This window comes from Triturus cristatus, chromosome 10, assembly GCF_964204655.1.
Source record: "Triturus cristatus chromosome 10, aTriCri1.1, whole genome shotgun sequence".
Taxonomy (NCBI): Eukaryota; Metazoa; Chordata; class Amphibia; order Caudata; family Salamandridae; genus Triturus; species Triturus cristatus.
In genome coordinates, this window is record NC_140593.1 from 1,154,728,206 (window position 1) to 1,154,742,388 (window position 14,183).

The 14,183-nt window shown below is 46.5% G+C and overlaps 1 protein-coding gene across 1 annotated transcript in view; it reads left to right on the top strand.

Moving 5' to 3' along the window:
• USP11 (ubiquitin specific peptidase 11) overlaps positions 1–14,183 on the top strand; it is a 401,576-nt gene that overhangs the window by 70,628 nt on the left and 316,765 nt on the right. Inside the window, exon 4 of the mRNA XM_085629511.1 lies at positions 4,854–4,971. Within this exon, the coding sequence (XP_085485637.1) occupies positions 4,854–4,971 (118 nt within the window). The remainder of the gene's footprint in view (positions 1–4,853; positions 4,972–14,183) is intronic.

The following is a 14,183-nucleotide window of genomic DNA, read 5'->3' on the forward strand; positions in this document are numbered from 1 at the left end:
ACCCAAATCAATGTTCTCTGGGCGTAAGTCAAATAAGAGGAATGATAAAATTATCCGCTCCACTTTTTAACCAGTCACAAGGCCCCAGTGTCATCCACGTGTGTTTCTTGGAGGCAAGCAAAGTCTATTTTATGTCGCCTCAAGGAATCAAGTACTCTATATCTTTTGACGCCAGTACCCAGACCCTGGACATTACAGGCGAGTATCCTATAGTCACCCCACATCATCTTTAGGGTATTCAGTGTCTTGTATCTCATCGCGCCATCTCTGATCCTCCAGGCTGATGTACCAACCAAAAAAATACAACTGGGCACAAACAAAACAAACCCATCTCCCTCCCCAGCCACCCATGGGCAAACATAGTTTAAAAATGCAACTATCAATGCTCACCCATAACTGTGCCAGCATAAATGCAACTTCCTGGTTGGTCCAGCATAGGCCTACTAATTTATACAGACTGCCTGAGCGGTGAGTATGCAGATATCCCCGTACATGAAGTGAAGTGAGGAACCACTTGATTAATGTGTAATTAAACTTCCCCGCCATGAGTCGGAGCGCTCCAACCTCTCTCCACAACAGGCTTACAGCTGTAAACATTCCATCCTTTCCTGCCCTTACAGCGTGCACAGTTTCAAGCGGACAGAACTTCAGGCTACTGAAACTTACCTTTCTCCTCTAGCAGCCCCCATTCCTGACATAACCAGGTTCTACCTGTGATTATTGCATTTACGATGCTCCTCGTTCCTCCCTGATACCCCTCCCAGATACCCCTCCCATGTTTGCCATTGTGTCCAAGATTAGGTCTAATGTGGGGCTCGGAGACCCTCCTTCACACCCTCCGAAGAAGTCTGTGTGGGAGAGGCGTCCTCCCCTTCCAGTGGTGCTGCGGCAGCTAGTTGCATAGCACAGTCTTCCCTAATCTGCACCCTGCTGGAGTCCAAGGGGGGGCAAGTTCATATTGCTGATCCCAGAGCGGGGCCAGAGAAGACCCCCATGAGGTAATTTAACCCAGTTCTGGAGTTGGCTGCCCCTGTACGAGAGGCCGTTGGCTCATCTCAAAGCTCCAGCCACTCCAATACCTCTTCTGGTCTGTCAAAGAAGTGAACTTTGCTGTTAAAGAGGACTTTCAACCTTACTGGGTACATGAGCATATATTACAAGTCCATTGCTTTCAGTTTCTGTTTAACAGCTATGAAGAGTTTGTTAGTTTGGGACCTACATTGCACATTCTTGAAAGATAACTATTTTACTGTTATCAAAACAAGGGATCTCTTAAACACGTACCGGTTTCAGTATGCAGACTCTGCCCCGATAATTGAGGAGCCTACCAATGATGGCCCTTGGAGAGGCCCGAGGCGCAGCAGAGGCACCAAGGCCCTACGCGCTCTTTCAATTGCAAACACATTAAAGATGCCCTGAGGCCGCAGCACAGACCGGACCCAATCTTCCAAGAATCGTTCTGTGAAGGAGCCCTCTGACCTTTTGGGGAAACCCAGGACCCGAATATTACTGCGGCGTGAGGAGCCCTCTGCATCCTCCTCTCTCCTGTTCATCTCCACCATGCATTTTGGGCATTTCTGCTTTAGGGTCGCCACCTCTCCCTGCAAGGACGCAATGTTGGATTCTGCAGTTGTGACTTTATCAGTCACTTTCCGGAGATCTGCTCATAGTAAATTAACGTCTTTGAAACAGTCTTTATTTGGTGTTCTACGGCAATGCGAGAGCCTTGAATGGCAGCCAGAAGTTCTAACCGGGATAGCTCCGAGCCCTCCCCCAACGGGTCTCCTGTTTCAGTTACGTTTTACTATCTTGTTAACCTCTGTTCGGGTTGCTGCGGTGTGGTATACTGCATAATGGTGTTTGGGGTGAGTGCTTGAGAGGATTTATCCTTGCCTCTGATGACCTCAGGTGTTGGTTCCGCCTCAGGTGCGGATTCCGCTTCAGTTATGGATTCCGCCTCAGTTGCAAGGGTCCGAGTGCTCAGAGCACTTCAGACACCACCGGCGCCGCAGTAGGGCCCTTGGGGAGCAACAACGGGTCGTGCGCCACCTTATCAGGAGCTGCCCGATGGTGAGGGCCCCAATACTCACCCCCGCCCCCAACACAAGAGTGAGTATAGGGCTGATGCCAGGTGATCAGGGAGATCGTCGGTGCCAACCCAGGTCCAAGCAGGTGCTCCGTTTAGGTCCCCTGACAAGGAGGGCTCACTGAATCGTCTTAGTCCCTATTCCATGATGCACAGCAGGCGAACGGGCCTTCTCAAGTCTTGTGGCAGCCCCCAGGTGGGCGTCTTCCGTGCAGCAGTACAAGTTTGAAAGCAATGGAGATGCAGAGTGCCCGCTATCCCCCTATGAGTGCATAGGTAGTGAATGAGCACAGTTAGGCTTTAGGTGCGCCAGATTGTACACCTGTGCGGACAGCACAGCCACTATAGAGGGTGATCAGTGAAATTGTGATCGATTATCAGGCACAACACACTAGGAAGGAGCTTACTGCGGTTCTCAGACTCAGTGGCCTGTCAGGGCTTCCATTCCTGGGTAAGCTTTGCTTCACTGGCCGGGCTGCTAGGCCTCCAGGGACAGCTGCTCGACCCAGTCTACACGTTTAATGTGGCATAAATGACCATCCAGGCCCGAGACAATCATAGGAAATAAGTCACAGACCTCTTAAAGTGTGGCTGTGGCAGTTCTGTAAGACGGGGACCCACAAACCTGGCACAGAAAAGGTTGCGGGCATGCTGGTAGTGCAGCCTAGCAGGTCGTGGTAGGCCGCCGCAGCCGGCCGTTCAGCCAACAGCAATGTACCAAGTGAGGGTGCAGGGGGGGGGGGGTCATGTGAGGTGCCGAGAGGAGCCCCCCCCCCCCCCCCTTGCAGGGATGCCACGCTCACCGCGAGGGTCCTGCACCACTGTTTCCTCTGCCAGGGTCAGCCGGGCCGCTACTCGAGTGGGTCAGAGTACCGCTGCCATCCAGGATCAGGCCAGCACCACCGGGGGCGCTCACAAGAGGGCAAAGAGCTGCAGCAGGACTCCCAAAGCCCTCCAGGCGGCCACCAAGTGCCACTGCAGTCACTCGCCGCAGAGCACCGACCGGACCTCGGTCTGGTGGTCAACAGTCACAGCCGTTGTGGGCCCTGGCAGTACTCCCCTTCAAGCCGGGCCGCTGGCTTTCTGTGCATTCAGTTGTTCGTCCCATGGGGACATCTGCATCTGCCACTCGCCCCATGCTGCGGCGGGGTTGCGTCTCGTCCCCGCGGGTCTCCGCAACACATGCTGCAGGCCCCGCTAGGCCGGGAATATCCATTCTCGACAGCATTCTCAAATGGCTGTCAGCTAAAGTACACTGGTATGTTGTGGCAACATGAGCCGGTCTAGGATGTTTAGGATTGAGCAGGCTAATGCAGGATTTAGGGGATATTACTGTCTTGATGGCCGAGAGCCCGGGAGCTCATGTCCTGCTGGTCATGTTTCCAGTTCACTGCAAAAAGAACAATTGATGGACAGAATGCAGAACAATGTCATACATTCACCCCAGTACAGAGAGTTGGGCCTAAATCCATTGTTGTTTTGCGCACCATGCCATTCCAGTTTGGACCCAGCCATATGCTAATCTATCTTGACCCTGCGATGGCTGGGTCCAAACTGGGGTGGTGTGGTGAGAAAAAGAATGATGGATTAAACCCAGATCCTTGTGACTTGGTGTGAATGTTTGTATTGACCAGCATTCCGTCCATCAATTGTTTCTTTTGCATATGTCGCCCTGAGTGGGAAGGGTATGCCCAGACATGGATCCCGTGCTCAATACACCACTGAATTCAAGCTAGCCTGGCGGATGAAGGGTGAGGCCCTGAAACTGGTCCCAGGATTTTTGTTTCCGGTCCAGGGAGGACCTGGATTGACAGTTCGGGATGGACTGTTCCCGCAAGGAACAGGGAATAGACTGATTTGCATATGGCTGGGTCCAAACTGGGGTGGTGTGGTGAGAAAAAGAATGATGTATTAAACCCAGATCCTTGCGACTGGCGATGAATGTTTGGATTGTCCAGCATTCCGTCAATCCGTTATTTCTTTTGCACATGTTTCCAGTCCACCCCATTGTATGGATGTTCACGCCAGCCAACAGGCTCCTGTAGGACAAACAATCTTACAAACATTTATTTCAAGTATCTGCACCATCTAATGCCACCGCGAGAGAAGTACTGCTTTACAGTCCATGCATAGCATATGTATCTGCTGCCAACACATGCTACGGATGGTGTATGTTACTTATCCTGTAAGCATCTATTCGTAGCGTGTGCTGCTGCACATTCACACGTGTCCTCCTGCCTCCCGGCAGGTATAAGATGGTGTTAAATTTACACATATGGATCATTGCATATACATAAGATTGTTACATGCATGTTCAACACCATTCACTATCTTTCATAACTCCATCCTCACTTGCCAACATGGCAGGCGAAAAAATAATCTAACAATGGAGCCGTTGGGCATGCACATTCTGTTGAAGAGGCAGAGACTCGCTGTCACGTCCGCAATAAAACGACTTCTTCGATAATTACAAGTTGTAAAGTCTGAACCCAACACTAGATGGCAGAAGGGTGCAGAGCATGAGAATCTGCAGCACTACACGCTAAGAATAGATGCTTACAGGGTAAGTAATCTACTCCCATTTTACTATGTAATCTAACAACTCATAGTTCTGCTTGGGATTTTCTGAACATTTTCTGATATGTGCCCTCAGGGGTGCTTTATACCATTATTTTTCTATCTCCTAAGTCTGTCTGTATTAGCTGACGTTTTTCATAAAACACTTTGTGCATCTGTTACCTGTAATGTATTTCATGTATTTTCGCAGGTGATGGATTTGCCCAGCACCCAAAAGGTGGAAGTCTACTTGGTGGAGCTCTACTTGTGTCAGCATAGTGACATGGACAACGCCATGACTGCAGAGTTCAGCCGCACAGACACGATAGGTGAGGTTACATTTGATAACAACCATCCTTATGGGAAATGGAGACCGGTTAAGATGTTTAGATCCAAAGGATTTTGAAATGAACCTGAATCCTCAGGGGATCTATATTTGCCACTGACTGAAAGTAAAGTATTGCTTGATTATGGTTTTCTCTTGGTTCATTAACCATAGAATATCTTGGTGCATGAACAGGATCCCGGAATACAACCGTAAATATTAATTTTCAAATTTGGAAATCATTTGAATAAAGAAAAAAATGCAAAAACATCTGTCTCGAGCTGTTTTAATGCCTTTAATTCAAATCCAAATATTACGATTCACTGAGGGGTCATTTTTATATTTTTGTGAAAGCCGCATGTAAAAGCTTACAAGAAATAGTCTGATTCTGGTATGAGAACAGACATTGCCACTTTAGGGAATTCAGAAGCTGCCCTCTCCCCTCATGTACTGTTTATTTTTTTAAAATATATATATATATATATATATATATATATCAAGGAGCAAGGAACCAACTATGCCACTGCCTTTTGGGAGCTACTTTTGAGTCTACTTTTATGTGTTTTAATGGTGTTATTGAACATTGTCGGATGTCATTGTGAGTGTTTTAATTTTGGTGAAAGAAGGTATTTCATCTTTTTTTTAATTTAATTTTTTTATTATTGGTTTTGATTTGTTTGTTCCTCCTCTGGATTTGCAGTCAATATGCTGCCCATTTAAGAGGTTGCCTTTTTATAGAGAGAAGTCACAGAAATATCAGTTTACCATCATCATCATCCTCCTTCCTGACTGATTTGAAAAACTATATATAATGTAAATGATGTTTTACCTCCGAGCTAATCTGGTAGAGGTTTGAAAACACCCTCGTTCTGGAGGGAACCGCAGTCCTGTGGGACGAGGGAGCAGGTATCTGCCTTTTTATTTTACTTGGTGCTAGCGAAGGTTTCACTTCTGGTCGACATCTTGACAATGAGTATTGAACTTTTTCAAAGGATTCATGTCTGACATCAAGGTTTTATTCTCATTTGAGATTCTGGTTGCTTTTGAGCTTGATTCTAACTTAGGAAAGCTTTAAGCTTTGATTAGTTCCTTTACAGTGAATGCCTTTAAAATTTTGTTTGGCAAGACTTTTATTTGGTTTGAGTATTATGACATCTGTATGAGATGGGAATGTTTTAACTTAATAAGAAGGATGACTTGTTCGCATGCTGTTGTGCCACCAGATACATGATTCCCCATAAAAGAGCATTCTAGAAACTAATAAGAATTTGAGAGGGGCCAAAAAAGAGACCTAGTGGCCTGATGCTTTGAGCTATTGCATAAATCTATCATATCTGTATTCAAAGCTGATACAAAGGGAGGGTTCCACAGAATATGTGGCTTCTAGCACTGTTAGCGAGGAGCATTGGACCACTATGTTTTTACACAAATTGATAATTTGATGCAAATTAAGCGCAGTAAGATTCAGAACTCCTCCCAAAATTATCATGTATAAGCAACTATTAAGATGATAATAGAAGGTAAGGTTCTTTAGGCTTGGACATCTGGCCAAAGGCTTTTTTTGTTGTACTTTGTTCTGTGGTGGATAACTATTATAAACCTCCTTTTTCACCCCATTAATTAGCAGAATGAGCTCTTTGTGGCTGGAACGAAAGGCAGGCGAGGTGCATAGACCAGCTCTCTAAATTCCCAGCCTGTACCCCTATGCAAGGTTGTTTGCTAAGGTCATGATAACTTACCTTCTGGAATGGGTAGATGTTAATAACATTCCATCAAAGGAACATAAGAGTTTTAGGATTAAGTTCTTTACTATGCACACTACTATAGCCCTGGACAGTGTAGCCTAAAATGTCCTTAGGGTGAGTGGAGTACCCGCTATTGTGCATTTGTCGACATCTTTACTGCATTTCACTGGATGAACCAAAATAAATAAAGGATCAAAATACTCTGTGCTCCTTTTACTGGTTGGGTTCAGTAATACTTGAGGTATATTATAAAGCCTGAACCTGTGCCAAGTTGTGTAGAACTGTCACTAAATGACTGAGCTGTTGTCAATATTCGTGGTGAAGTACTTGACCTACTTCTTGATCACATCGGTATCTTTCTGAGAAAATGTATTTACTGGGTGGAGAGCAATGGTATCCGCTCCTGCCAAGTTAAGTGCCCCAGTTCCCAAGAATTATAATACAGGCAAATCCAATAGGGTTTTCATTTATGCTTGTTTTACCAATGCAGGCCTATTAGCTTTGCCAATACTTTTTGCTGACTTGTGACAGGAGCAGCAATCCAGGGAAGCTTTAGACTAGAGCATCGCGGGTATGTGTGTAAATAATTTTTTATTTTTTTTTAAACAGCTGAGTGTGATTGGGACTGGCGAGAGAAGCAAGTATCGAACTGGGATGTAGGAAGCCACACTGTTAGAGGGTTATAATCTGGCAAGCGTGCAGGTGGCATACAATAGGGGGAGCTAGAAAACCGATGCGCTCCCATTGAGAGCTAAAAACATAAGATTGAAGTAGTTTTCTTGTGTGAACCTGTGGAAGGAACCACTCAAAAGGATGGTAAAGAACTCTGCTCCAGGGGAGGGACCAACGCATGGAAGAGGGGAAAAAAACCTCCAATAACATGCTAGCAAATGAGGTTGACCAGACAGATAACCAGTGGTAACCAATGGGCAACACAAGTCTTGATATTGTCCACAATAGATCTTTGACAAAAGATAACTGAATGCTGTATATAGGCAAGACTTAAAAAGAAGATTTATGATAGATACTTCTCCCTACAGATTCCTCACCTTTGAGTATTTCCAAGCAACAGGACTGGTCTGGAAAGTTTTGCAGTACCACTCTGACTCTAGCAGATGGCACAGGCTCTGTTACTCAGTCAGGCACTGAGTTGTGTTGAGGTCATAGCACTATATTGTCCGAATACTGGCACCCTGACATCATTTCCATTTTTTCGTACTCCTTTCAATGCTTTCAGAGCTTTGTTCTCCCACATGCTGTGCAGAATATAAAAAAAAAAGAAATTTTCAAGTGGTGCAGATAGGCGTATGTCACCTCTTAAGAGCTCTGGTTTTAAGAGCCGCGCTATAGAAAATCTTTGTTTTAACATTGTATATTGTGATTTTAAAAACTGCTGCACTATTGCACCAACCCCTGGCACCTACCTCAAACCACGCCGAGCAGCAGATCTAATCGCTGTTTTCCGGCCAAAACGCTCGCTTCTGCCGCCATTGCCTGCTCGAGGGAGCCACGAGCCACGCCCACCTCTGTTGGCCACACCCCCCCTCCGACGCCCAGAGCACCCACTATAAAGCATGAATCCATGCCGAAAGCGCAGCGGACGAGCGCAGCGGGCGCGACGATGGCGCGCCGAAGGCGCGCTTAAGGCAAGCTCGTCTGCGCTCGTCCGCGACGAGGGCGCGACTAGCGCAGACAACTCTGCTCAAATTTGCTCGCAAACCCCACGCTATACCCGTGAAACCCTGCTCAACCTGCGAGAATTCGCACACGAAGGTCAGCCCATCTTTGCTGACTCCGCCTTTCCACTGCATGACTTCGCATATAAGGGTCTGCTCCTGGGAGGCCTTCTGAATGTCCGATCACTGCCAAAGCATGCTAACGAAATTCATCTCCTCATCGAATCTCATCACCTGGATGTCCTCTTCTTAACCGAAACGTGGACTCACGCAGATTGTGACATTGAATTAGCATGGGCATGCCCTCAGGACTTTAAAATTTTGCACCTTCCCAGACCCAAAGGCCGTGGTGGTGGAGTAGGTATTATCTACAGAGCCTCCTGGCACATTAACACCATAGACATGGACTCAGTCCCCGGGACCGAGATCCTCGGCCTCTCCATAAACTGCCACTCCGGAGGTATTTTTACGGCTATTATCTGCTACCGTCCTCCAGGGACTTTCACCTCCCAACAACAGCAAGCGCTACTCACCACCTTTACGAACATGGCATCCTCTCACAATAAACTAATCATCCTAGGGGACTTCAACCTCTGGCCAAACGGTAGTCTAGACACTGGTCTAGAAAACCTCCTGCTCTCTTGCGAAAGCGTGGGACTCTACCAACCGGTTAAGCAACCTACCCACTCAGCAGGTCATCGACTTGACCTCATCTTTTCCAGTTCTGAACTAATACATCTGAACGACATTCTGCCCATGAGCTGGACAGATCACGCTCTTATTAAATTCTACATTACCAGCACAAAAACTAGAACGCCGAATCATAGCGCCCTACCAGAATTTATGTACAGAGACTGGAAAGCTCTGGAAAAACTGAGTTCTACCACCGCCGTTTTTAACGTGGAAGACAGCTTCTCCCCTATCAACTCGGTTGAAGACAACTACAGAGCCTTCTGCACGAGGATATTATCCACTACGGACTCCATAGCTCCATTAAAAAGATGCAAACCTAAAGGCAGAGCATCTGCCCCATGGTATAATGACTCCCTGAAAACCCTCAAATTAGCCTGTAAACCGGCTGAGAGGAAGTGGAGACAAGGCTATTGCGACACAAACAAAATTATCTGGAAAAACAAGCTCCTGGAATATAAATCTGCCATCGCTGACAGCAAATCCACCTACTACTGCTCCACCATAGTCAATGCCGCAAATAGCTCCAAAAGCATCTTCCAGATCCTCGACAACCTTATCCACCCCGACTGTGCCAAAAAAACCATCCCCCCCACACAGACCCTCTGTGATAATCTCGCACAGTTCTTTAAGGACAAAATTGAGACCATCATCCACAATCTTGCCATTCCCCCTTCGCAAGATAATCTCAACTCCCCCGGGGCAGCCACGACTTACCTCGATCCGTTGAGCCCAGGACTCCTACCCAGCGAATGTCTGCAGACTCTCCCCCCTATCTCGGAAGCAGACTTCGAGAGAATGGCACACGGAATCACCTCTGGGTCCCCCCTCGACCCGTTGCCACCAAAAACATGGAAAGCGTGTGGAACTGAACTCTTCCGCACCCTCCGTAGGATCTGCAACCAATCCCTGTGTTGTGGATTTGTCCCTACCCCCTGGAAGCAAGCACTCATCACCCCGCTGCTAAAGAAACCCTCATTGAACCCCGAGTGTCTATCTAACTTTCGGCCTATATCGCTCCTACCCTTTCCGGCGAAAGTTGTGGAACGCTGGGTTAGCTCCTGTCTATCGACACATCTAGAGCAGAATCACATTCTGGACGACTTCCATTTCGGATTTCGCCCAGCCCATGGTACCGAAACTGCTGTGCTTACAGCCATGGAAGAACTTCGTATGCGTGCAGACAGGGGCCACGCAGTGGCCTTGATCTTATTGGACCTGTCTGCCGCATTCGATACGGTCAACCATGTAATTCTGCTAAAGAGGCTCAGAGAGGCAGGGGTCGACGGCACCGCCTTGCTCTGGTTCCACTCATACCTGCGAGATAGGAAACAGGCGGTGTCCCTCCCCCCTTTTCAATCCGCCTTTTCCCCAGTACCTCACGGGGTGCCCCAGGGTTCGTCCATCAGCCCGATCCTTTTTAACGTTTATCTGAAACCACTAATCACCCTGATTAAATCCCACAGACTGAAAACTATAAACTACGCGGACGACACCCAGCTTATCCTCTCCTGGGAGGGGGAAGACTCAATTCCCATGGAATCGTTCCACGACTGCTTAAGAGACACAGCCGGCTGGCTGCACAATAATTCCCTGCAATTCAATTCCTCCAAGACCGAGGTACTGTTCTGCACTGGGAGCCGGATTCCTCGCCTATTCCCCACGGAATTCTGGCCCCCGGAAACCCCAGAAAATCCACAGCCGGTCACTAGTGTCCGCAATCTGGGTGTTATGCTAAACAACAAACTCAGCATGGAAACGCAGGTAACCAAAACAGTCTCCACCTGCTCGGCCCTACTGCGTTCTTTACGCAAAATCATGCCACTACTCCCCGCACAGGCTCGAGCACTAATAGTCAGGTGCACTATCCTTAGTCGCCTTGACTATTGCAATGCACTTCTGCTCGAGTCCCCAGCTGTGCTACTGGACAGACTCCAAAGAGTCCAGTCGGCCGCAGCCCAACTAGCCCTCGGATGGACCAGGAGATCCTCGGCCACAGCAGCCTTAGCCGAGCTACACTGGCTCCCTTTGAAGCAGCGAATAGCCTTTAAAGCACTCTGCCTTGTCTTCAAAGCACTACACGGAACTGGCCCCAGATCCCTGCAAAAAATGTTTTCCTGGTACACCCCCACCAGAACTCTCCGATCCGCCTCAGCCTGCCTTGTGAGGGTACCCAGATTCAACAAGGTAAGGACTGGGGGAAGATCCTTCAGAGTGGCCGCCGCTAAACTCTGGAATAGTTTGCCGGTCGACATCCGCCAAATTTCACAACTCCTTCCATTCAGAAAGCGGATTAAAACTTGGCTCTTCCCCTAAATCCCTCACAACCCCTCCCCAGTCTCCCGTCTCTTTTCTTCTTAGGAGTAATCTCTCAGCGCCAGGATACCTGCCAGGTGACAGTTGCGCTATATAAATGTTTTAAATAAAATAAATAATTCATGTCTGTCACCGATGCAATGACCAAATGTCCGCAAATGTTTCCAGTGTTTTTACTTAATTTTCCAATCTGAATGTCATCTTTCTTTTCTATGTGACCCTCGTTAGACGAAGGAAGCAAACTCTGATGTCCACCATTTACGTATGGTTTGTCTTTCTGCCTCACATTCTGTGACATCGGTAGATGTCTATAAGAATCTTGAAGGATAGAGAGGGCATCAGGATAAGAATCATGTTAGAAGACACAAGGGCAGACAAAGAGGAAAATAAGGGGAGGCTATAAAGTTTAGTCTCCCAGCCTGCCTCAGTGACCTTACTGCCTCCTGAGAGACCACTGCAGAGGGTGGTCTTGGAAGCAAAGACTGGGTAACAGGGAAAGGCACTTTTATCATTCTCTATTCCACCAGAGACTGGTGCCAAAGTTGTCGCTGTCTAGAAACTAGGCATCGATCTGCTCACTGCCGAAAAATAGCTCAGTAGCTAAATACTTAATTTTGGAGCCAATGTTAAGAACTTATCTCCTTTTCTTACCCCTAATCAGATTTGGAGATGCACTGACTTAAAGACAGGTTGGTAGGAATAACATGGTTCAAATTGGCCTTGCGCTTGGCCAGTTGTCTTTTGGATCCAGAGTGAAGCATAAATTCAGTTGGCATTGAGCTGCTAATTTGAGAATCTGTTGTTGCTTGAAGTGCCAGAATGCATTTACGTAGCAATCCAGAGAACGTGACTGGCCATTGACACCAAGACATTAGTGGTCAACGTTGAAGAGCCTTTCATCGACCGCTGAAGAACCCCAGATAGACGTACACTTATTCAACGTGAGCCACAATTGAACCAAGATTGCCATTTACGTAGAAGCACAGATAAACCACACTTCCGTTGAAAAAGCAGAGGATAATTCACTCACCATCTCAGTTGTTAAAAGTGTGTTTAAATATGCCTTGCACTGTCCACTCTATCCACTTAGCATCTTCTCATGCTGGAATGGCCTCTCTAAGTGTCCTCTTTTCCTATAAAGAGAGAAAGGGAAGAGACAAATTTCACTTCTTTGGGCTCTGCGAGAATGGTATAGTCTCAGTCATGCACCTTTGCCTTATCACCCGTTTAGGCCAATAATTCCTTTTGAAGATCTGGTGTAGACCTCTTAGACACTCCTAGATTTTTGCCCCCCTAAAAAGACGTCAAAAGCAACTTCTGTGTCTCCTGTACAAAAGTGGAAACCACCATTTCTACAAGTTTGCCCCCCTAATTCAAACGTGAATATATATGAAATACCCACTGCTGGAAAAGAAATTTTGTATCTTTCATAGATTCACATGCTTGAAACATTCCCAGTTGTTGAAGTGGGAGTCCCATGGTAATATAAATAAAACAGTAATTAAAGAACGTCCATAGGCTATCATGGAGGCAACAATGTATTTAATAGCCTTTCTACCTCCTTTTCTAAAAAAAAAAAAAAAAAAAAAAAAAGGATCAATCTTAAATACAACCAATCAGTAACCAGCACCCTCTAGAACCTTCCCAAGAGAGGCTGAATCGCTCAGATTTTCCAGCACAAGTGTGGATATTAATACTGGAGTGTAAGGGGAGCCTCTCTGGGGAGGAGAGTGGGTTGCATGTGAATCTATGAAAGATGCCAATACTGAATAACTGCAGTTACAGGTCTTTCATAGATTCACGTGCTTGAATCAGAATAGCAAGCAGTAATGTAAAACAAGTAAGCACCCTTAGTGGATATCTGGTAATGCCAATAATATTTCAAAATATATTCACAAAAGGAGTGTCTTGTGAAAGTGTTGGTGTAAAATAAATGCATATAAAGGCATTGACATGTGAAATAAACATCTCTATTATCAACAAGTATGCTGACCATTATAACACATAAAGATACATTTTCAAATGCAGATCAATATTGACAACAGAAAAGAAATCCTCTAATTAAAGAGGTTCACCTGACTGAAATAAATGACTTAGTACTGCCTGCCCGACGGCTGCATCAGCACGCTGTGTTGACTCCAGGCAGTAGTGCTGCGTGAACATATGCGTCATTTTCCACGTCACAGCTTTTTGCCAGTGGTACCCCAGCGAACATGGCAGCCGATGTACACACTACTCGTGAGGAGTGCACTTTCACTGTCCTTGACAGAGGTTTGCCTGCCCTATTGTGGCTGCTAACCATCTTACGATGATAGTTTTGGAAACCGCAGTGTCCTGACGACCTTCTCCATAGGCTACAAACAATTGATCTGTCTTTCGGATAGACTTAGTCATTTGCAGGTAGAATTTAAGACACTTTTTGCTGTCTAGAGTGTGTAGTGTTCATTCCGCAGGTGTAAAAGGATCCGGGAAGAAAGTCCTGAGAATGACAGGTTCATTTAAGTGGGACTGCGAAGGTACCATAGGGATGAATTTGAGATCCGCCCTGAGGATAACCATTTCATCTGTAAATCGAATGAAAGGATGTTTTATGGTGAAAGCTTTTATTTTGCTAACCCTTCTAGTTGATGTTAGGGCGAGCAAGAGAGCTACTTTCCACATAAGGTACTTGATGACAGCCCTATTGATGGGCTCAAAGGGTTGCTTCATCAATTGTGATAGGACTACATTCAAGTGCCACTCAGGGTGTGGCACTTGAACCAGAAGTTCTTTCATTATTGCTTTATTTA